This window comes from Stegodyphus dumicola, chromosome 4 (genome assembly GCF_044657685.1).
Source record: "Stegodyphus dumicola isolate Sdum_Otavi_A_Nest chromosome 4, ASM4465768v1".
Classification (NCBI taxonomy): Eukaryota; Metazoa; Arthropoda; class Arachnida; order Araneae; family Eresidae; genus Stegodyphus; species Stegodyphus dumicola.
This window is the reverse complement of record NC_140771.1, coordinates 116,424,687-116,447,497: the sequence shown is the minus strand read 5'-3', so window position 1 is coordinate 116,447,497 and position 22,811 is coordinate 116,424,687. Positions and strand designations below refer to the sequence as shown.

Here is a 22,811-nt window from a genome sequence, read left to right as displayed (position 1 = left end):
TCCTATATCTCCCGATCTACTGGGCCGATTGACAAAATTCAAATTGCGTTCTTCATGTCTCGAAAGGACGACTTAAGATATATATTAGATTTATATATAGCATTATTCTAACATAGGTATTTTGACACAAAATCGGACTTTTTCTGAAATAACATACCTATTTTTTTACATATTTGGATTCTACGACTCAAATTACGCCTAAATATGAAATTTTGTAAATTTTGGAGCGAAATTTAGGGAGAAATTCACAAATTTATGTTGGCACTTTTTTGTCAGTTTGCGCCAAAAATAGTTCACTTGGCGAACTTCTTAATATATGGCAACCTATTTTCCTTTCCCGTGAGAGGAAAAAAAGTCACCATCGTTCCTTTTTTCCAAATAATATTCTTTATATTATATTTTTAATTATAACTTATTATTTTAAGTATTTTTTTCTTTTTCGAATTTCATTTTAATTGTTTAATTTGCATGGTTTTTTTCGAATAACTGTTTTAAAAATTTCTATTTACCTATTCGAACTGCATAAATAAAGGTGCAGCGTTTATTATTATTTTTTTCAAATAGTTTTCTTTATATATATTTTTGGTCATAGTTATTATTTTAGGTAATTTTTAAATTTTTATACTTTTATTTTAACTGTTTGTGTTGCATTGTCTCTTCAGATAATTGTTTTAAAATTTTTTATTTATTCCTTCGAACTGAGCATTTTAAATATATTTATTAATATAAATTTTCCATAATTTGATTTTATTTATTTGAATTGCGTTTCTTTCGGAAGAATACTTTGTAACCCAGACGACGATGCGTTTGAAAACTGCATATATTAAAAGAGAAAATACAGTAAAGCACAATTAACACGCCTTTCAATGTTCCGTTCAGAAAAGATATATATAAATAAGAGAGATGTATAACCGACATTTTAACTTAGGATGACTTGCATACATTGCTTTAAACAGTTTTATCATTGTGCCCATTGCTTTACACAATTTTATCCTACATTTGGTTTCTTAAAATGTTATTCATATTTTAGTCAAATATTTTATTTTTGAAATCGCAAGAATCAAATATCACAAGATTAAAAAAAAAATACTAATACTAAATTTTACGCAAAAATTTATTTTTTCTTCTCTTTTTCTTCAGGCATTCTACTTTATTCTTGCTCTTTTTCTTTAGGCAATCTGAGTGTATATTAAAAAGCATCCAACTTTTCGAAATATCTTGATATTTCTGACAATCATTTTTAAAAAAAGTTATCGCCTTCCATTTCATAAAGGCCCACAAACGGCCGAGCGGTAAAGTCGCTGAACACTGGAACACTGAACTTCGAGGTTCGAATCCCGGTAAACGGGCTGGTTGCATGGGCGTTTTCGTGGATTTTCTCATGTGTACCGTGTATGACAGCTGGTTTCCCTTAGAAAGTTCTTCACGAAGTATTTCATCAGAGCCTTTATCAGTCTTTAGAGGCTAAACATTTTGAAGGTATGAGATGGAAGGAAAGACTGCTTTCATCAAGAGGTTTTGGTTTAATTATGACAAAGCACACTAGGGCTATCTGCCTAAGGGGAGGGAGGCCTTCGTGGAGGACTTTCTAAGGGAAACTATCTCGCATACACGTTACACATGGGGAAAATCACGAAAACGCCCATGCAGCCAGCCCGTTCGCGGGATTCGAACCTCGGACCGAAATACCAGTGTTCAGCGACTTTACCGCTCGGCCGCTGTTTCATCAGGAGAGGAAAAAAACGCCTTTAGGTGACATCCACATACAATACTGGATAAACTCCTGAATCTTCAAATAATTCGACTGAGAAAATCATGGGATTCTCCATTTCTGATACGATATGATGTTCTATAACGTAATTTAAATTTATAGAACCATATAGTCTAAAATCAGTCGCTCTTCACTTAAACTGCAATGATTTTGTTTTTGCCTTTTCTGTTAATACAAGCTCAGTTGATGACATTTGGTGGTGTATACGTCCAAGTGTTTTCTCTTTGAACGCCTAAATTCTTTGAAGTATCCTGAAAGTATATTCAAAACCGTCCAACTTTTTGAAACATCTCGGTATGTCTGACAGCCAATTTCCCTGCCAATTTTTGCTTACTTTTCTCCCTAATTTTCTTCTTACCTTCTACAGTTATTTTCAGTGCTCACACAAGAAAATTAAGATTTTTCGATTGCTAGACTTCCATAAATTTTGCATTCTTGTCAGTTTTTTAAAATATCAGTTACATGAATTGCGTTTTCATTTTCTAGTCATTTTAACTATAAATAAAGTTTAAAGCGAAGTCCAAAGGATAAATATTTTAATTAAAAATTTTTGCTAAATGACAAAGAAATAAAACCTCGGAGTCCAGCAGGGTTTATTCTGTACCACCGAGTAACCCGATTCTTATACCGGCTGAAACAATCCAAATCATATTAAAGATCGTGGTTTTTTATACAATCTATAACGTGAGAGAAAAATTAGCTTCTTAAAACATTCTTTCTAAGAGGATTAATATAAAAGATTATATTTATATATATATTTTTAAAACTGGGACTTGAACCAAACTGTCAAACTTTTAAAGTTTAATTTACATAGGGGTTATAATTAAAGTTTCAATTTAAAATGGTCATAAAAGGAAACCAAATGTTATCAAACTTGGGAATCGTGTAAAGGAGGTTATATGGGAATTTATTTTCCGCGGAAAAAAAAAAGAGTTCAAAAACTCACCACCAGGGAAAAAATGGCGCTGTATACAATATTGTTAAATGAAATAAGACACGAAAACATCTGTTTAAAATGTGTTTAATATTTTCCGAAACGTGTTACAAAGCATGTTCAATGTAGCGTCCAGCATTTTCCGAAAGCAAGTTAAATCCTGTTCCTGCAATCTCAACAGCAGCTCTTAGCATATGAGGAGGAATGTTATCAGTGTATCACATTTTTCATTTCTGTCATATTGTTTAGATTATCACAATAAACAGTGCTTTTGAGATAACCCCATAGCCAAAAGTCACAGAGGTTGAGGTCTGGTGGGAAGAGGGGAAGTGTTGGCCTATAAGACGATCATTCGTGAAATGTTGCCTAAGTAACTGTGCGACACACGTGAGGTGGGGCCCAGCCCTGCATAAAAATCTTAGTATCTAAAATGCCACGTTACTGCAGTTCACGTATCACGAAACATTTTAATATTGACTCTTAAGTGAGCTGCAATCGCAGTGGTCCAGCTGTCGACCGCTCTTCAGAGAAAAATGGTTCAGTTATAAAACTAGTTGTCATTCAACACTAAAGGGTGTGAAATGACTGCTATGCAATCGAATGCAGTAGGAGAATGCAATAGAACTAGGTAGATAACATGAGGAATTTCTTTGGCCCAAATCGATTAAAAGCGTTTTGAATCAGTATCTTCATGTTTTAGTGCCGAATTCAGACTTCAAAAATTACAAATTAGCGAACTGTAAGAAAACGATTTCCAGATTGTACGCACTTGTGAGAGTGATTTGCGATCTCACATTTTCTAATCGCTAAGTCGTGGTTTTCACGGGCGAATTTCTCACTTACAGGGATAGCGCACTCGACTTTTATCGAATTTAACGCCTTTAAATGGTAATTTGCCTACTTCAAAGTTCCTTAAGGGTATACAACATATTAAACCCGTGAAACAAAATGTTAAGTTAGATTCCGACCCATATTTAGTTTAACAATATTGCATACAGCGCCATTCCCCCTTGGTGGTGAGGTTTCGAACTTCCTTTTTTACGCGGAAGATAAATTCCCATGACCTCTTTTACACGATTTCCAAGTTTGATAAAATTTGATCCAGTAGTTTTCCTTTTATGACCGTTTTAATGTGAAACTTTAATTATAACCACTTTGTATATTATTAAACTTTAATTTGAAGCTATGCGTTATATGTATACCATGCGTAAATTTTTCGCTTTTATGGAAAAATAAAGAATCGAAGCAAATATACTTAGGATAATGGACCAAAACTGAAAAAATTTCCCCTTCCTCCGAAAATAAAATATTGAAACTTCGACCTTGAATTTATTGGGTTATCGAAATATTTAATTTGACTTATCTTCTAAGTCCTAGTTCCGACAACAATTCCGTCAAAAATTCCGAATTACTTAAGCTGAAGTAAAAGATTTAGTATATATTCACTGTATGTTAATAAAGTAATCAGAGTGTAATAAAAATGGATTATAGAATTTACGCTGATTGAACTTTTTGCCTGACTGCACAACATGTAATGGAAGAGAAGGCTTGTAGAGATCTGTTTTTGACATGCCTCTAAAAGTAGATGTCATATTCCTTTTGTCTCTTCAATGTCAAAAAACTTTCCTTTGAGAGGCAATTTTAGTTTTTGTGAAAGAAAAAAAATCACAAGAAGGCAAATTTGAAGAACATGCAGGACGATTGAGTACACATCCGGAACATTATTTTCGGAACACAAGCGGTTCTCCGACTGGTTATTGAATAATGAAAAGATGCATTGTCATGCAATACAAAACATTTGGAATACGTTTTCTGGCTGAAAACGTAAGATTAAAAGTCATCTGCTTAATTCGCAGCCATTTACAAGTCAACTACTCGGGCAATTGCAGAATCGTTTTGATCCTGAGCTTGTAAGACAAACCTAATATCACTGGATTTAAACACTTCTCTAATCTTCCGAGAACGTTAGTTCTTTAGCTCATATTCCAAGAATATTAAGTGAATACAATTATTGCAAAAAGAAATTGAATATTCATTTGCACTACGGCTTGGTAGTTTACTAACGAGTTAACAAAACTTAAATTCTGCTTCTTGTGTCTAAGAATACAACAATATTTTAAATATTTACAAATAAAATATTAAATTGGAGATTTAATTGGAGCCTCATCAGTTGCCTAGCATTTGAAGATTGTTAAATACTAATTGTTTGTTGCGAAGTCTAACCCAGGCTGCATGGTTGGTTTTCGTAGTTTTCTAACGTTCTCTTTACAAAGGTTCTCTATGAAAGCATCTTAATCAAATAACTCCTATGTTCTTTCTATGTTCAAATAACCAACTAACCTAGTTTATGCGCGATTTCCAAGTGAGGTTACTAGCAAAACCTGAATACTCATTAAAAATCATGTAGCTTGCCAATCGGGAGTAACATGAAAGATACGGCGCCAATAATTGAATTGTTGTTACGGTACGCTGTTTCTAAACTTAGATGGTCATTCCTTAATTAAATAGCCCAACAACTGCCAAGCGTAAAGACGCTGAACACTGGTAGTTCGGTTCGAGGTTCGAATCCCGCGAACGGGCTGGCCGCATGGGCGTTTTCGAGGTTTTCCCCATGTGTAACGTGCATGCGAGCCAGTTTCCCTAAGAAAGTCCTCCACGAAGGCCCCCCTCCCTTTAGGCAGACAGCCCCCGTGTGCTTTGCCATAATTAAATAATCCAATCCAATCCTTAATTAAATATAATTGATTTATAACTTCTACTAGAACTGTCTTTAAGAATTGAAGTGCAAATAAATAATATGGTGTGCAATCTTGATTAATATAAAATTAAAAATATTTCCATAGAAAAATGTTTGCATTCAGACAGAAAGTTTTTTGAAATATTTGCAATTACTTTATAAGAAGGATTTATTAATAACCGTAATAATTACTTATTATATTACTGATGATTAGGATTCAGTTTTTGACAATTACATTCTAAATTAGAATTTTAAGGATATAATGAAAATACGCTACGCACAAAAATACATTTTAGGATAAAAAAAAGAGTTGATTTTTTATGTTTTAAAACTTCTTAAATTCATTTAATAAACATCGTATCCTCGTTGTTAATTGAATCCAGAATGTTGGTGTCGTTTATATAATTATTCTTACTTGTTCACAGAATCTGCTGACTTATCCAGCCATTAAGTAGCTGCAGATCATTTCTACATAACCATTGAACTTGCATTAATTCAGTCTCTAGAGGGTTGTATGTTTATATCATAATTTGACTTTTATAAAAATGATTATTCTAAATCTTATGTTTCTATAAAAATATACTGTGCTTTAAAAATATGGATGATAGTATCAGCCGCTCTTTCAGCCACTTCAAAAGCAACCGTTTGTTTAGAAATAAATTATGCACTTAATGTCATAAAATTCAAATAAACATCAAACGAAAATTCTCAGTTTTAGACAATTCGCTTTAAGCGAAGTAAAGTAGCAGACGATAAAACGCCGAAGGTAAAAATTTACTCTTATTTAAAAAAAAAAAAAAAAAAAAAAAAAAATAGAGAGAGAAATTTAAAAAAATAGTTAAAAATTTGAATAAAAAAAAACAGCTTTTCATATAATATTAATAAATATTTATTACGCATCATTGAGGGAAAAATGTTATATAATTAATTCTCCGTAAAATTTTACTTGAAATTTAAGGTTAAAAATAGCTGTGACTGTAACAAAAATTCATAGACCACATTTGGCGTTATTATCGCTCAAAAAAAAAAAAAAAAAGATGCCAAATTTCAAAACGCGAAAATACGTAAATTCGTGTATATCTTAGAAAATTTTGAATAAAAAAGTATAATTTTTTGCAGATATGCTTAAAAATACACCTACTTTAAGATGATTGTAAAATTTTATAGGTTATAAATCAAATTTTTTTTCGAAAAATTTATAAAAATTATTTAAAAATAGAAATTAAAAAAAAAAAAAAAAAAAAAAACCCACAAAAAATGGGTAAATTTTATTTCGAATGAACCTAAATTTCGAAATGTGAGAGAAAAAATCAAAAAAGTTTAATAAAAAAAAGAGATATTAATAAATATTTGCCAAATTCAATTAACATTGAGGAGCGAAAATTTTGAGAGCTAATATTTTAAAAACTACTCGTACGATTTTTACAAAATTTGGTATTCTGTCATAATTTGAGTCGTAGAATCGAAATATGGAAAAAAAAATTAGTATAGTATTTCAAAAAAAGTCCGATTTTGAGTCTAAATACCTATGTTAGAATAGTGCTATATATAAATCTAATGTATATCCTAAGTCGCGCTTTCGAGACATGAAGAACGCAATTTGAATTTCGTGAATCGCCCCAGTAGAACGGGAGATATAGCACTGTCCCATTTTTTTTTTGAGCAGTGTACATATCTGCACTATATATCATATATATTGTTGCGTGCGTACGGGTTCGTTACGAATTGAATACACAAGTCTGATGAAAAATGAACAGAATTTATTATTATCACAACAAAATTCGTACAGTATTACAATATCTCACAGGAGTTACCTTTTAACTACTCAAACGTCCAAACAAAACTTAATTCAAAACAGTGAGGGAAAGTAATCCGCGAATTCGCTAAAGTCAACAAAAGCAGTTTTTTAAACAAACTCTTAAAACAACAACTAACTACAAACTGAATTTGATCTTATCTTTATTTCTGGCCTCAACCTCCAAGGGTTTTTTTCAAATTGCGTTCTTCATGTCTCGAAAGCGCGACTTAGGATATATATTAGATTTATATATAGCACTATTCTAACATAGATATTTTGACACAAAATTGGACTTTTTCTGAAATAACATACCATGTTTTTTACATATTTCGATTCTACAACTCAAATTACGCCTAAATATGAAATTTTGTAAATTTGGAGCGAAATTTACGGAGAAATTCACAAATTTATGTTGGCACTTTTTTTTTCAGTTTGCGCCAAGAATAGTTCACTTGGCGAACTTCTTAATATATGGCAACCTAGTTTCCTTTTCCGTAAGAGGAAAAAAAAGTCACCATCGTTCCTTTTTTCCAAATTAATATTCTTTATATTATATTTTTATTTATAACTTATTATTTTAAGTAATTTTTTCTTTTTTGAATTTCATTTTAATTGTTTAAGTTGCATGGTTTTTTTCGAATAACTGTTTTAAAAATTTCTATTTACCTATTCGAACTGCGTAAATAAAGGTGCAGCGTTTATTATTATTTTTTTCAAATAGTTTTCTTTATATATATTTTTGGTCATAGTTATTATTTTAGGTAATTTTTAAATTTTTATACTTTTATTTTAATTGTTTGTGTTGCATTGTCTCTTCAGATAATTGTTTTAAAATTTTTTATTTATTCCTTCGAACTGAGCATTTTAAATATATTTATTAATATAAATTTTCCATAATTTGATTTTATTTATTTGAATTGCGTTTCTTTCGGAAGAATACTTTGTAACCCAGACGACGATGCGTTTGAAAACTACATATATTAAAAGAGAAAATACAGTAAAGCACAGTTAACACGCCTTTCAATGTTCCGTTTAAAAAGGATATGTATAAATAAGAGAGATGTATAACAGACATTTTAACTTAGGATGACTTGCATATACTGCTTTAAACAGTTTTATCATTGTGCCCATTTATTTACACAATTTTATCCTACATTTGGTTTCTTAAAATGTTTTTCATATTTTAGTCAAATATTTTATTTTTGAAATCACAAAGATAAAAATGTCATAAGATTACAAGGTTTTAAATTTTCAAAAAATACAAATACTAAATTTTACGCAAATTTTTTTTTTTCTTTTCGTTTTCTTCAGGCATTCTACTTTATTCTTGCTCTTTTTTTTAGGCATTCTGCAAGTATATTAAAAAGCATCTAACTTTTCGAAATATCTTGATATTTCTGGCAATTATTTTAAATAAAGTTATCGCCATCCATTCCATAAAGGCCTACAAACGGCCGAGTGGTAAAGTAGCTGAAAACTAGTAGTTCACCCCGGGGTTCGAATCCCGGTAAACGGGCTGGTTGCATGGGCGTTTTCGTGGATTTTCTTATGTGTACCGTGTATGCCAGCTGGTTTCCCTTAGAAAGTTCTTCACAAAGTATTTAGTCAGAGCCTTTATCAGTCTTTAGAGGCTAAACATTTTGAAGGTATGAGATGAAAGGAAAGACTGGTTTCAGAGGTCTTGGCTTATTTTATTATTTATTTATTATTTAAAGCACAGTAGGGCTATCTGCCTAAGGGGAGGGATGCCTTCGTGGAGGACATTCTAAGGGAAACTGGCTCGCATACACGTTACACTTAGGGAAAACCACGAAAACACCCATGCAGTCAGTCCGTTCGCGGGATTCGAACCTTGGACCTGCTGTGTCGTTTTGAAAGTGCCTGAAAGGTACCCTACTAGTTGACCACAACAATAAAAATACTCATTTCTACCATAAGATACTAGTATCAATAAAAATTATCATTTTGCGTTGTGTTTATTCCGGATTAACCCTAAAATCAAATTGAGAAATAAACTGGTGAAAATCATGAGCACACAAATTAAATTTAACCATTGATTGATCTAGAAAAACTTATTTATTTAACTCTTATTGCAAATTATATTGTTGTACAAATCAAACTATTACTGAGTAATTATTACATTATTCTTTATAATCTCTATTATTGTTACTTTGCAAATCATGTAAACATACCAAAAATAAACTATAAATTAATGAACAGTACCCTCCCCGGGGAGAAAAAAATATATATATAAATTTTAACAAGTTACACCTTCCACTTCACACAGAATAATCAATACAGGAAAGAAATTATTGCACTCAATACCATCCAACAAAATAATAGTTATTGCACATAATTATTTTTATCATTTTTTTCTTTTGATTATAAAAATATTGTTTAACCAAAAAAAAGTTAAGTAGTTACATTATTACTGGTACTATTACTAATCAATCCTCACCATGCAGTAACTCCAAAAATTCTGTTAAATAATTTCTTGAAGAACTTAATTTTCTTTACTATTAAGTTTACAATAATTTTAATAAGGTTATAAATCGTTATTCAATCTAATGCTTTTACTTAATCGACACACAAAAGATAAATGATTTCTATAGAGTTAGGTTAAATTTATCAACTACAAAAAAAAATTAAGGTTCAACAAATTAAATTAATTCAGTCCTTATAACTTCAAAAAAAAAAAAATCTATTTCCTCAAATAGTTAAGCAAACAAAATAACTTAGCTTTACATCCAGACAGACAGCTAGGACAACCATCCCGAACAAAACGGACGTCGTTTTTCTGATGAAGTTACACTCCTCTGTTGTTACGAATCAAGCTATCGTGCAAACGACAGTTCACCAAGCAAGATGAATTGTCCAAACTGGTAGGCAAAGCAACGGTGAAAGCAGGAAACCATAATAACTTTGTTAAATTAGACTCAGAATAGGATTAAGATGAATTTTCATCCTTTTGCATGCCATTCTTGTTCCCTGCTGTCTGTTCCTCTTTCAGTTATCTGCCCTGGATAAAATTTTTTCGTGAATGTCTCTACATCCATCTAACCCTTAGTTCTTTTATGAAAGTAATTGCAAATTACGTCAAATCCAAATTTCGCAATTTGGTCCTGGATTTCTTCTTCAGAACATGACTTGAATTTTGGGATGTCCTCATCATTTCCCATTGATAAATCTTCTAGTGTCTGTTCATCAGTAGCTTCTCCATTCGGAGTTTGAATGTCTCTTTTTTTCCTTACCAGGTTTAACATCTTTCTTCTTACTTGGTTGTTCGCTTTCCGTATCTGACATTGTTTTCGTCTTTTTTGCTTTTCTTTTCTTTTCTTTGGCCATAAGGATGAAATCCTCTTTCTTCAATGGATAGGTCTTGTTGGATTTGGACGAACGCTCGCTTCGGTAGTCCTCTTCATCAGAACTATCGAGTGGTGTCCTATAAAAGGACATTTTCTACCCGAAGGTAACTAATCAGTCAAAGGTATAATCACCGACTGCCTACGGGACTGGGTCAGTATCCGAAAATCTTCAGCGTAACCACAGCACGTATACCAACAGTTTTCATAGGACGCTTCCATACAAAACAAGAGAAGAAAACGTATATATACTTATTTTTTAAAAAAACTGAATTGAGAGGTTTTCCTCCTTTTTATAAGCTTTTTAAATCGCGCACGAGATTGTTCAATTTCTCGAAATCAAACAGATATTTATTTATTAAATGTTAAATGCATGCGCTCTTGTATTTTTAATTTTCCGGCTGAGCTTTCTTTAAATACTCGTCACGCGCTGCACTGCACCTGGAACAAAACAGTTTAATTTATAATTCTACCAACATTAGCTATTTAAATGCCAAATCCGTAACAATATTATATAAATGCAGACACACATAACTACATGGATATGTAAGTATGCATTTCCATAAACAAACAAATTCCCACGTACTTGTATACATGTACAAACAGTTTTTTCTTACATTCTTATTAGTTCTGTCTTTATTGTAGTGACCTTCACATACAGAAGTTTACTGCAATGGTACTGTTATTCAAACAAATCACAAGAACATAAAGTTTGTGTCAAAGAAACAAAAATAGGTTTTTTCAGTCTGAAACCTGAAAATCGTAAATGCACTAAAACTAGTGAATCAGTTTGAAAGCTTTTGCCTTTGAAGAAGAGAGGAATCTCTTCATTGTGTTTCTTCCTGGAGCTCGTATCTAGCCATTAGATTCCAGATGTACCGATGGCACATTTTAAAAGGTACCTCCGTATCAGTGTCACGATTGAGATAAGATATTCAGGATGGATTAGAGTAGCATTTGTGAAACGTCAGAGCTCCGAGAATACAAGGCTGTGACTCATCAGGAAAAAGTAAGATTTCTATTTATTTTCGTTACTACGTTCACATATCTACCATATTGAGGCGTAGTATTTCTTGCAAAAATATTAATGCTTTTGCATAGTTATTTCCCCCTTTTTTGAACGGAAGGAAAATCACAGTTTATCACTGTTGACAACTTGAGCGTCACTTTGCTCAGCCTCGAGGCATTAACGATCATTAACATTGAAATGGTGCTGTATTAATATCTTGCATTTAAGATATACCATAAAAGATGAAAATTCGCAGAACTTTCTTGAAAAAAAAACTACAATGAGATTGATTTCTCAAACTTCATTGCTTAACGTCTGGAATCAATAAACAGCTCATATGCACTGCTTTCTGTATAGGTAATAGGCCTTGCTCTACAGCATTTCAGATTTATATTTCTGCGATTTCGCAGTGGCTTGGAAAACTGCTCTAACTGTGAGTTGTTCCTTAGGAATTTTCAAGCAATGTGTTTTATGTGATGAATGTGCTTTATATGAATAGTGTTATAATAATGAAAATATTTCTTAAGTGAGAAAACATCTGGGCCTTTCCTTATGGGGTGGACAAATGATTTAGAATCATTCGTCTGGATAAAATTTTTGCTTATAATTTAGGCCTATGAGCTAGCATGTTTTGACTCAGATAACAGCCATTGCTAACTGATAAAAAGTTAGCCTTGATTAGGATACAGTTTAAAATTACATTATTTTAGACTGGAAGCTAAAAATACTAAGCATGACACCAAATTTCTATACATAACTTAGATATTTAACTCAAACAAGTCTACTTCTGTCACTACATTTCAAGCAGTATATCTTCAATACTACTTTGTTATTATTTAGTAAGTAAAGCTATAAAGTAGTTTAATCAATTTCGGTTGTTGATTTTATGTTTATACAATAAAGTATTAATTTAAATTTTAAGTTAGATCTTAGAAAACTATCAAAAACAGTAATTTTCTGCATGTTTGGTTAGAAGATACGGCTATTAGCCAAATCCTAACACAGCATTTCTTTTGTAGAATTCTAAGTTTTAGAAATTTAGGACACTGAGAATGCTCAACTGGATTTACAAGGAATGCTTCTAAAGTTCTAGGAATATAGGCACAATTCCTTTTCTCTTTCATTAATTTTCATCAATATTACAATGCAGTTTTCCCACAGAATCCATACTTAATTGAATATACTTATTCCAATGAAAAGCCAGTTTCTTAAGCAGTCCTCAGAAATTTTTTGATGTCTCCTAAATAAGTCTATTTATGGGATAGTTTTTTTCAAATATGTAAACAAAATGGTCTTTCTAGATGTTAGTTTCTGAAGTCCCCCCCCGCAAAAAAGATCGCTGTTTGCAGCTTTCATCAAGCACAAAGGAACACTAAAAAGTGCACCTGTATCAGTCAAATAACTGAACTGTATTAAACAATATTGCACGAAGTAGCTTCATAAACATACGAAGACTGGCCAATAGCATAGCCTGTAAGTTCTTATGAACTCAAATTCACTTCCTAGAACTTTAGAAATACCTTGAGTATTAATCACAAATTTAGGAATCATTCTCAAAAACTTGGATTCAAAAACTAAATAATAGAGGGACCGGAAAGTAATGTCACTTTCTTACATTAAATTCAAACGAATACATTTTTAACAAGTTTTTATTTTTAATCAATAATATAATCACCCTCGTTATCAACAACCTTTTGCCATCTAATGTGCAAGTTTTCAATCTCAGACCGATAAAAATCAATTGGTTTTTGAGTAAAATATCTCAAGAGGACATTTTGGACATCATCCAAATTTTCAAATTTTTTGCCACTGAGAAAATGATAAATAGAAATCTAGTGTTGCGATATTGGCCGAGTATGGCAGTACCTCCCACCCCAATTCATTAATTTTTTCCAGTGTTCGTCTTGCATTGCAGAATGACGCCTTTTCTATTGACAATTGATATTTTTCGATTAAAGATTGGTTCACTAGATCCAATTGTTCTAACAGTTTTTCCAGGTTTTTAGCAATTCAAAATTAACAATTCCGGGAATACTCCATCAAACACCCAGAAGTGCCTTTTCGGGATGTAAACCCTATTAAAACTGCCTTTTGAGTTTTGGATTGTCATATAGTCATTATTTTTTTGTCTCCACTAATCAAATGATCAAAACGGTTCTGTATGGTGCCGTTGAAGCAATACATTGCAAGTGATGGATCGGCTGGCTTTGTTCTTTTCGGACAGATTATTGGGACTCAAACAACGTCTTTGCTTATTTTCCCATTCTGCTTTAAATGTTCTTGAATGGTCGACCAAGGTTGATTAAGATGGATGGATTTGACATGGATTTGCTTCCACTTCTGCCCTTAGCATGTTGCTGTCGACATGCGCAGAAATGACATTACTTTCCGGCCCCCTATTACGTAAGTATTTTCTATAGTCCAGTGATGCATTATCTTTTGAACAGATATGAAATATGAATCATATTAATATTGTTTCCAGGAAAATTCATGTTGAATAACCTTTTGGTGTTACATGTTACTAAATTTTTGGATACTTTAAACATCGTCTAATGTTGTAAAATAATGTAAGAAATTTATTTTTCAAATTGAATCTGCCTGTTCAAGATTTATGAACTAAGGTATTAAAAACAATATATGCAGTTACTTTTTTTACATGTTAGTCTGATTATTTTAACTAAAAATGCATTGAATTCATGATATATGTAATTACAAACAGTGAATGTTTTTACAGAATAACATTTTATATTTTTCACTTTTCAAACAGACGGAAGATACAGAACATTTTCACAAAGAACATAACTGGATATTATTGCATAGTTAGACAATATCAACCCATAAATATAAGACGGCTCAAAAGTCACTAACACATTTAAAAAAAAAATCTGATGCGCACACCATGACTTCCTTGTACAGAATATTAAATTATATGCATTTTTTCTTGTATTTCATTTAAACTTATTGGATTGAATTAAATCTACTATGAACCAGAATTTACATATAATTAGTCATATAAGAAAACATCCCATCATGTGATTAACTATACAGGTTCTAACTTCTCATCTTGCTTATACCTTAAGTAATAAATAATAGTTTGCAAAAAGCAAATTTAAAATCATGCAGTGTAGGGCTTTAAAATATATTTTTTCTTTTAAATGTTATTAAATCAAGAAAATTCATTTCTAAATTGCAGATTACTTGAGCTAGGTTCAGCTTATTTTAGACAGACCAATGAATATAAGCATAAGTCAAGGACATTATTAAATTTGGTACAGTTAATATGATATTGGAGTGTATTAATAAAAAATAAACAAAGATACAGGTTATAGAAAAGTACAGGAATTTAAATGACTCAGTTAACTAAGCAATGTAGAGTTTCAATTAAAACATAGCTGAAAGATTTTATGCTATGTCAAATAGCAAAAAATCTAATAGCTGATTATTCCCTACGCAGTATGAATGATAATTTGCTGGTAGCATAGTGAAAAAAATATTATAGGAAAACATATATGCATATGATATGAAAACATATATGATATCAAAGATAGAAAGACTCAGAAGAAATTCAGTATTGAATGGTTTTGAACACACATAAAAACACCATACAATTTTATCATTATATGGGAATTTGGTACATTTCCGTTTTGCCGGCGCAGGCGATAATGTCGGTAATAATGGTACAACTGATGCCAAACAGAATATCCTCGCTGGCAACCTTTTACGCCTCATTTTCAAAAGAAGTTGCAGCCATTTCTTATCAGATTGATTGTTTCTTTTAATACTGCATACAATTAGATAGAATTTTTACCAGACAGTTCAATTTTATGTTCTAAGGCCAATTAAGTAAATTAGGATGCAATCACACTGCTCACCAGAAAATAAAGAATAGGCAAATTCATCAATTCTGATGAGAATGCACTAGCGAAGTAACACACAGTGGTTTTAGATAATTTCTGAGTAAGCTATTCATACAAATAGAAATAATTCTTGCATTCCAAATCAAGATTTAACTTGAAATTAATTTAGATAATTATTGAGAGAATTAGATTTTTGTAGCATAGTTTGTGTGAGATGAGATCACGTGATATGAACTGGCGAATCAAGATGTTGGACCTTGAAAGCATAGTAAATTCTTAAATTAATGTCTTTTTACAAGTTTATTGTGTTTATTTATTACCTTTTTATAAAATTTTAAATGATATTAAAATGTTTATGCCTTCATAATAAAAAAATTCTTACAACTAACAGATGTTAAATTTTTTTATGTGTATACTGTATGTTGTTGCCAATAAAGTTTGCTTGGCGAAATTTGCTCCGCCAAAATAGAAAAGTACCGAGAATTTTCTTTTAAAGGAATAAAACACAATTTTGTTTAAAAATAGTTTATTTACAATAGTCAAGAGAAATAAAAGCACATTTTAAACAGCAACAGCTTTCTATAATCATATACAATTTAAGATATGCTTTTCTAAAGCAATCCAAGTTCAATTTAGAATTGGGGATTTTTTTAAAAAAAAGCTCATTACACTTAAGATTTAATATGATTGAGTAAGCTAGTGAGTGAACTATAAGTTTAGTAAGCTAGGATTATAAAGGCTTAATTTATGAAACAAAAATGCACTTTTGAAAGGCTGAATTATAAATACCAAAAATTTATATTGTTACGAAACAGTTTAACTCCTAAAGTTTCAGCAGAAATTAACGGTCCCTTTGTTTACTTGCAATCAGTTCACGAAGATTTTCTTCACTATCCTTCATACTGCTTTCCAAGAATACTTTATTAGCCTGCAAATGAAAAAAAATTTTAAAATACAAAATTGAAGAAAGCTCATTTATAAAGATTATAACTTTCTAATAGTATTGTAACATTTCTCAGCAATGAAGCTTAAACATAAATGAAGATCAGTGGAATCATGCAAATCAAGAGAAACTGAGAAATATTTAGGCTATGCAAATTACCAGAACATTGTTTTAAGATATGCAAGTCACCAATGTTTATTCAATGATCAACATACTAATCATATTCACCAGATGAAAAATAATACCATGAAAGCCTTGCAGAAAAGACCAAATAATACTTTAAAAAAATACATCTATTTCTTAAATTGCTAGTACTTTTAATAAAAGGAACATACTACTGATCAGCTCAAATGAATGAACATTGATGGTAGAAAACATGACTAAGATGATATAAACATTAGAATGGGAGAGGATTAAAAATAAAATGTTAAGATAATTTAATAGATGAGCATACTCATTGTCTTCCTCCTCAAAAATGTTTTGTGCTATACTCAAGTTTGATTTGGAAAAAAGTTTATAATTTATATTTGGAAAAATAAATGTAGTCAATGGACAAATTATTTTACCAAGAACATGCATTACCTCTCATATTACATACTTCACAACTTCCAGAGTCGCATGAGGTTATTTTCCTTAATATATATTAATAATTCTTCATTTGGTCATCAGACATCCTCCTTTCATAAACCATACGTTTTCATTTACTTGAATAAGGTCATAGAAGGATGTACTAGTTTTATAAATATAAGTTTGTTAAGAGTGTTTAAATGCAAAAAAGCTTTCTTTGTAATGATTATTATATTTTTTTAGCAAGAACCCTTATTCACTTCACTTGTTTCAACTGGGATATTCTTGATAACATTTAAAAGAGGCCTAAGAGATGATGGAATCTTTGTTTCTGAAAAATACTTTCACATATCTCTTAGGATTTATCTATCAGGAATGCAGAATCTTTCACACCAATTCATTATTTCTGTTTAAATTTATTTATCTGCTTTAAATCACAGATTCCTGCAAAAGAAGATCATTGCTCGCAAATTTTAAAAAGAAAATCTTATTTGGATAAGCACAGAAAAACTGAAAGCAGCACATGGTATTTGGTAACATATTTTTAGAAGAAATTATTTTCTTTCATAAGCAGAGGGAAAGAAGAATTGCAAGTTTCATCTAAAATAAACGGGAAAGACATTTTTAAAAATTACTGAACTGCAGCACTGATAAAGATATTTATTCAGAAATGCATAATTCATCATTCTCTAAGAAAAAAGTAACCCTCCAATTCATATGCCATCACTCCCAACTAAATGAACCAACCACATAATTGATACATACATAGGAACTAATTATCTTTTAGCTTCCTAAGGTATCTGCCTACATTCGGAGCACTTTTTTTTTAAAAACATAGAATTCTGATGAAATACATATTTATTTAGTTAAAATATGATATCAAATCATGAAAATAGGTAAATTTTTAGGAATATTTTCATAAATTTTTGAAAGATATGCAATTTTATGCTCATTTTTAGGAGAATTTAACACTTACGTTAAATGTCGTATATTTTTTCCGACAGCATATATTTCAATTTTATTTAAACTGTATACTACTACAACACTCATCTGTGTTATGAACTAAAATGTTTATGATATTTCTAAAATTTACTAAAATATGTGTAATTACATGAAAAAACACAATTTTTTGTAAAATATTTCTTATCGTTTTATATAGAAATATTTATAAAACAATCAAATTAATAAATATAGCTTAGATTGTAGCTTAAAACCTAGTATATAATATAGAAAACACTTTAGTGAAATTTAATAGAGATACCTTTAGAACATTTTGAATAATTACATTTCTTGTATGTAAAAACACTAGAAAAATTAGTTTTCCAGAAAACGTATTTAAAGATTTCACAATAACAGAAAAACTGTTCTGTTGCATTTACACGCTTAAAATTCTCCACAATTGTACATCACACCCTCCATATCTTTATACTTAAGTAATTTTGATTTCCTATTTGATTTAAATTTTTTTCTGGCTATTTTCGAAATGAGCGACGAATGACGTTTGGGGTTCTTTATTCTTTCGTTATCAATTCCAAAGTAATTTTTAATCATTTCTTGTTCAATTGATTTGCCTAAATGTTCAAACACAGGAATTAATTCAAGATACCCTGAATTAAAAATTAAAACTGCTATATATGCACCCAGCAACATAGTCTTTATACCTAATCGCAATGTTGCCAGACCCAGTTCCAAAAACCGTGTCGATTATACTAACCTGAAAGGAAAAAGTTGTCAACAGCAGCTATTTATTTAAAATGCAGGCAATATCGAACAGCTTTTCGCTATACAGTGAGTTCACATGCAGTTGTGTTTTCTTGAACGTCAGAATATGACCTTATATAATAATAATGCTTAATGTTTGGCAATGTTATTTTTATTTCATATTTTGTAAAACTTACAAATTTTTGATCTGAAAGCAAGCAGTGGCAACACTTTTTGAAATAAAAAAGATTTTTATCTCTGCGCAAGACTGCTGCCACTCGGAAAAATGAGTGTGCAAATTAACATTTTCAGAGTTTTAATTAATATTAAATAGGAATGGTCGAAATGGCTTCCCACGGTCTTTTGGAATCAGGAATAATATATTTAATGTCTGGCAATGTTATTTTTATTCTATATTTCATAAAACTTAGAACTTTTTTATTAAGAAACTATATGATTTGAAAGCTAGCAGTGGCAACGTTTTTCAAAATAAAGGTTTTTATCTCCAGCATGCTACACTGTTGCCACTCAGAAAAATGAGGGCAAACTTAGCATTTGTAATTAATATCTTGGCTAATTAAAGTTGTATGAAGATGGGAATGGTTGAAATGGCTTCCGATGAATTTTTGGAATCCAGTGGTATCTCTCTACAAGCTTAACTCCCCACTGTTCCGGAGGAGATAATGTGACAGACAGATGTGCACAAATTTTTTGCTAATACTTAACACAAAGCACTAGTTGAAATTTGGAATTAAAGAATAAAACACTAAAGAAAAAGTGGGCTATGAAATAAATAATTTCTAGCTCACTTTTCTCAAGCATTTTTCATTTTTGATGACCCCCTCCCCCCAAAAAAAAACTTTAGTTGCCATTTTTAATTGTGTATTCCCAGTCATAGGTGATACAGTCAAAAGTCGTTAATCCGGACTCGTCGGGACTTCGGCGATTCCGGATTATCGATTTTTCTGAATTATAGATCATCAGTTTAAATCTCATAAGATGGCATGCAGAAATTCTAAAATTAAAAATATGAAACCACAATTTATGAAATAAAGAACAATTATGATCTAAAGGATATCAAAATTTACAAAAAAAAAAAGAGGTTAATATTTATTTGTTTACTTTATTAAACATTTCTTTCAATGTAAGTTGTTTAAGTTGCTTCGTTTTATGTGATAATACTTTCTCTTTAATTCTATAAACAGACATAATTTCTTGTTCAGTTACAAAGTTCCGCTGTTCAAGTCCCGTAATTGCTGTGTCGAGAATACCGACTAACTTGTCAATCGAATTTTTTTCGTTTTCACTAACCTCTCTGTCACCTTCTTCATGTCTTTATCCATTTTTTGGAGCAATTCCACTTTTTGTTTGATGGACATCGAAACATACTTTCGTTTTGTAGATCCTTTGGGAGCTTCAGCATTGAAAATTCTATTTGACATAATCGAAAGTTCAAGTTTACTTTTATAAAATTGCTCTTACAGTCTGAAAAAAGTAATAAGACGGATCCAGTTCGACGATTAAGGAACAACGCAATCATCAACATTAACTGAAATAAATAATTAGATAATTTTAGCTTATACTGTCCGTTTTACATTAAACGCGCATATGCGCACGCGAAAACGTTTTCTGCACTTGCGCACACGCATATGCGCAGTCGTAAAGGTCCTACGCGCATGTGTCAACGTGGCGCATGCACAGAAAGTTTTTAGCTTTGAGGTGCGGATTATAGATCATTCCGGATTATGGGTGTCCGAATTAACGACTTTTCACTGTATAAATAAGCTTGCTCTTTGTGAAGAATATAAACAGGGTACATTCAAATTGGAGCTCAGCATCTAAGAGGATGTGGATAAATTAATTTGGTTTCTGCCTTATTATTATGGCCTCAATTTTTTAAATGCCAAGTTGGTGGCTAGATTATCACCAAGCTCATGCTTACTTCTCAGATATATTTTGTGACTGCCACATTTCCACAGGTGCTTTTAATATGGCGTCAGAAGCATTTTCTCATCCTAAGGACTTTCGCCTTGCATACATAGCACATGAACTCCACAAGTTAAGCATTTATGATGATGAACTATGCCTTGTTGATTTTTATTACAAAATATTATAACATATATTACAAAATGAAATATATGTTTCACAATAAAATGTCTCTAAAATGCTTTTTCTAATTCCTCTATTTTATTTGCTTGCCAACAGTCTGAATAAATTGCCAATCCTTCTTGTATACCGTTGACAATTACTGCCATTAGTATATTTGTAATTTGAGCAAAAAAGAAATTCCCAAGATTTTTGTCATATGCAGGCTTTTTTTCTTCATCTTAGGAACAGATTTTCAAGGCCATCTATTCATTTATTTGGTTCGCCGATTTGTTGTGGAAAAGTTTTCTTCAATTACAACTTTTCTCATTCTGCCTCCAAATAGTTTTACTGATATGTAGTTTTACTTAATGGCCATTTTTGTATATTCAAATGTGATGTTAAATCTCATCTTTCTTGAAAGAAAGTTATCTTCCTCACTTCTCATCAAATCAAACATCTGAAATAATATTTTCAAAAATGGAAATTTATAAACATCTGGTATTTTCAGGGGTCTTTCTCATGACAAGATAATTATGAGTGATCATGATTTGTTAACACACACACACATATACTTATAAAAGAAAATATGATAACACCTAGTTTACTCAAGAATGATCATTACAAGCAAGCTATATGTGACTGTCATTAGGACTGCTGGCCATTTGAAGATAGTTTGATGTGATTCATTAATAATCTTGGTGTCTTTTATAAAACATGGATCATAATAACAAAGAAATACCTAAATCCTTTATTCAGGTTAAGCACATAAATTCAAAATTAATGAAAAAAAGATGAAACATATATTCAAAAGGAGGCATACAACTAAAGTGAAAAATTTACAAAAATTTTTTACCTATGCTTACGGCAAATCAGAATAAAAAAGATTGGTGCATGCATAAAAAAGTTTAAAAAAATAAAAAATCTGAAAGGATTTGGATTTTAAATTACATCCAAAGGCTTTTTTTAACGTTTTATGTGTTACCTTTACTTATTAAATATAATGTTCTACGTACTCAAACTATATAATTCAGTTCAACAACAATATTACAAATTAATTTTAAAATTAGCATATCTTTAGAATTTCCGATACAGAGTCTCGCGCGCTGAAGATAAAATTTTTTTTTGTACAGTGTTGCCATTGCTCACTTTGAAATCGTTTAGTTTTTTAATCAAAAATTCATTAGTGTTACAAAATCTGAAATCGATAATAAAACAAATTTCAAATTAGGGCTTCTACATGCCCATATTCTATAGTAGATTACTATATTCAAATTTTGATGGTTCTAGGTACCGTTGTTTTATCACAATGCAAGAAACATACCTACATTTATGCAGATTCTTCATTATTTAATTTCTTTAAATGCAAGACAGAACGATAATATATGGTGGCAACGATTTGAAAAGTGATACAGCTTTTTAAAGTTTTCGACGCAAAAAGCCAAAATGAAATTAATAGTCTTTCAAGGCAAATTGCCCCTTTGAACTAATAACTTCAATAATGAAATAATTTACTTTTCAGTCAAAACATGTCATAGTATACTTTTGCTGAAAAGTTTACCTCATATATGTAGAAAATATGTTCATTTAATTTCCAATGCTGAATTCTTTGAAAATCAATTTTTCTTTGCTTACATCCAATAAAAAGCATGGATTACAGGCACTTGAGGATTATCAGATCCATCAATTATATTTGGCTAAGGCAGTGATTCTCAAACTTTTTCATATGCGGGGCCCGTTTTTAGAATTACTTCTTCTAGTGCAGCCCTTTAGATCTATCCCATGTCTTATAAATTAATGAGGTCTAAGAATAATATAACAGGGATTTGGTAAAAGGTATAGATAATAAGGGGATTTTTAAACAGTCATGCAATGTTAACAAAATAAAATGGAATTTTAAAATTTATCATAATATAATAGCTCATTTATTCTCCACCTGATATCATCAAAAGTTAGCTTTGCATAGAGGTTTTTCAAATATTCAATAAATCACATCAGTTTGCATTACAGTACATATTTTACATGATTTTAAGAGCATTGTTTAAGT

At 30.9% G+C, this 22,811-nt stretch overlaps 1 protein-coding gene across 1 annotated transcript in view; it reads right to left on the bottom strand.

The window, feature by feature from the left end:
* Positions 1-15,977: 15,977 nt before the first annotated feature.
* Positions 15,978-22,811, bottom strand: part of LOC146997648 (prefoldin subunit 1-like) — a 34,916-nt gene continuing 28,082 nt past the window's right edge. Inside the window, exon 4 of the mRNA XM_085815358.1 lies at positions 15,978-16,396. Within this exon, the coding sequence (XP_085671484.1) occupies positions 16,310-16,396 (87 nt within the window). The 3' untranslated portion in view covers positions 15,978-16,309. The remainder of the gene's footprint in view (positions 16,397-22,811) is intronic.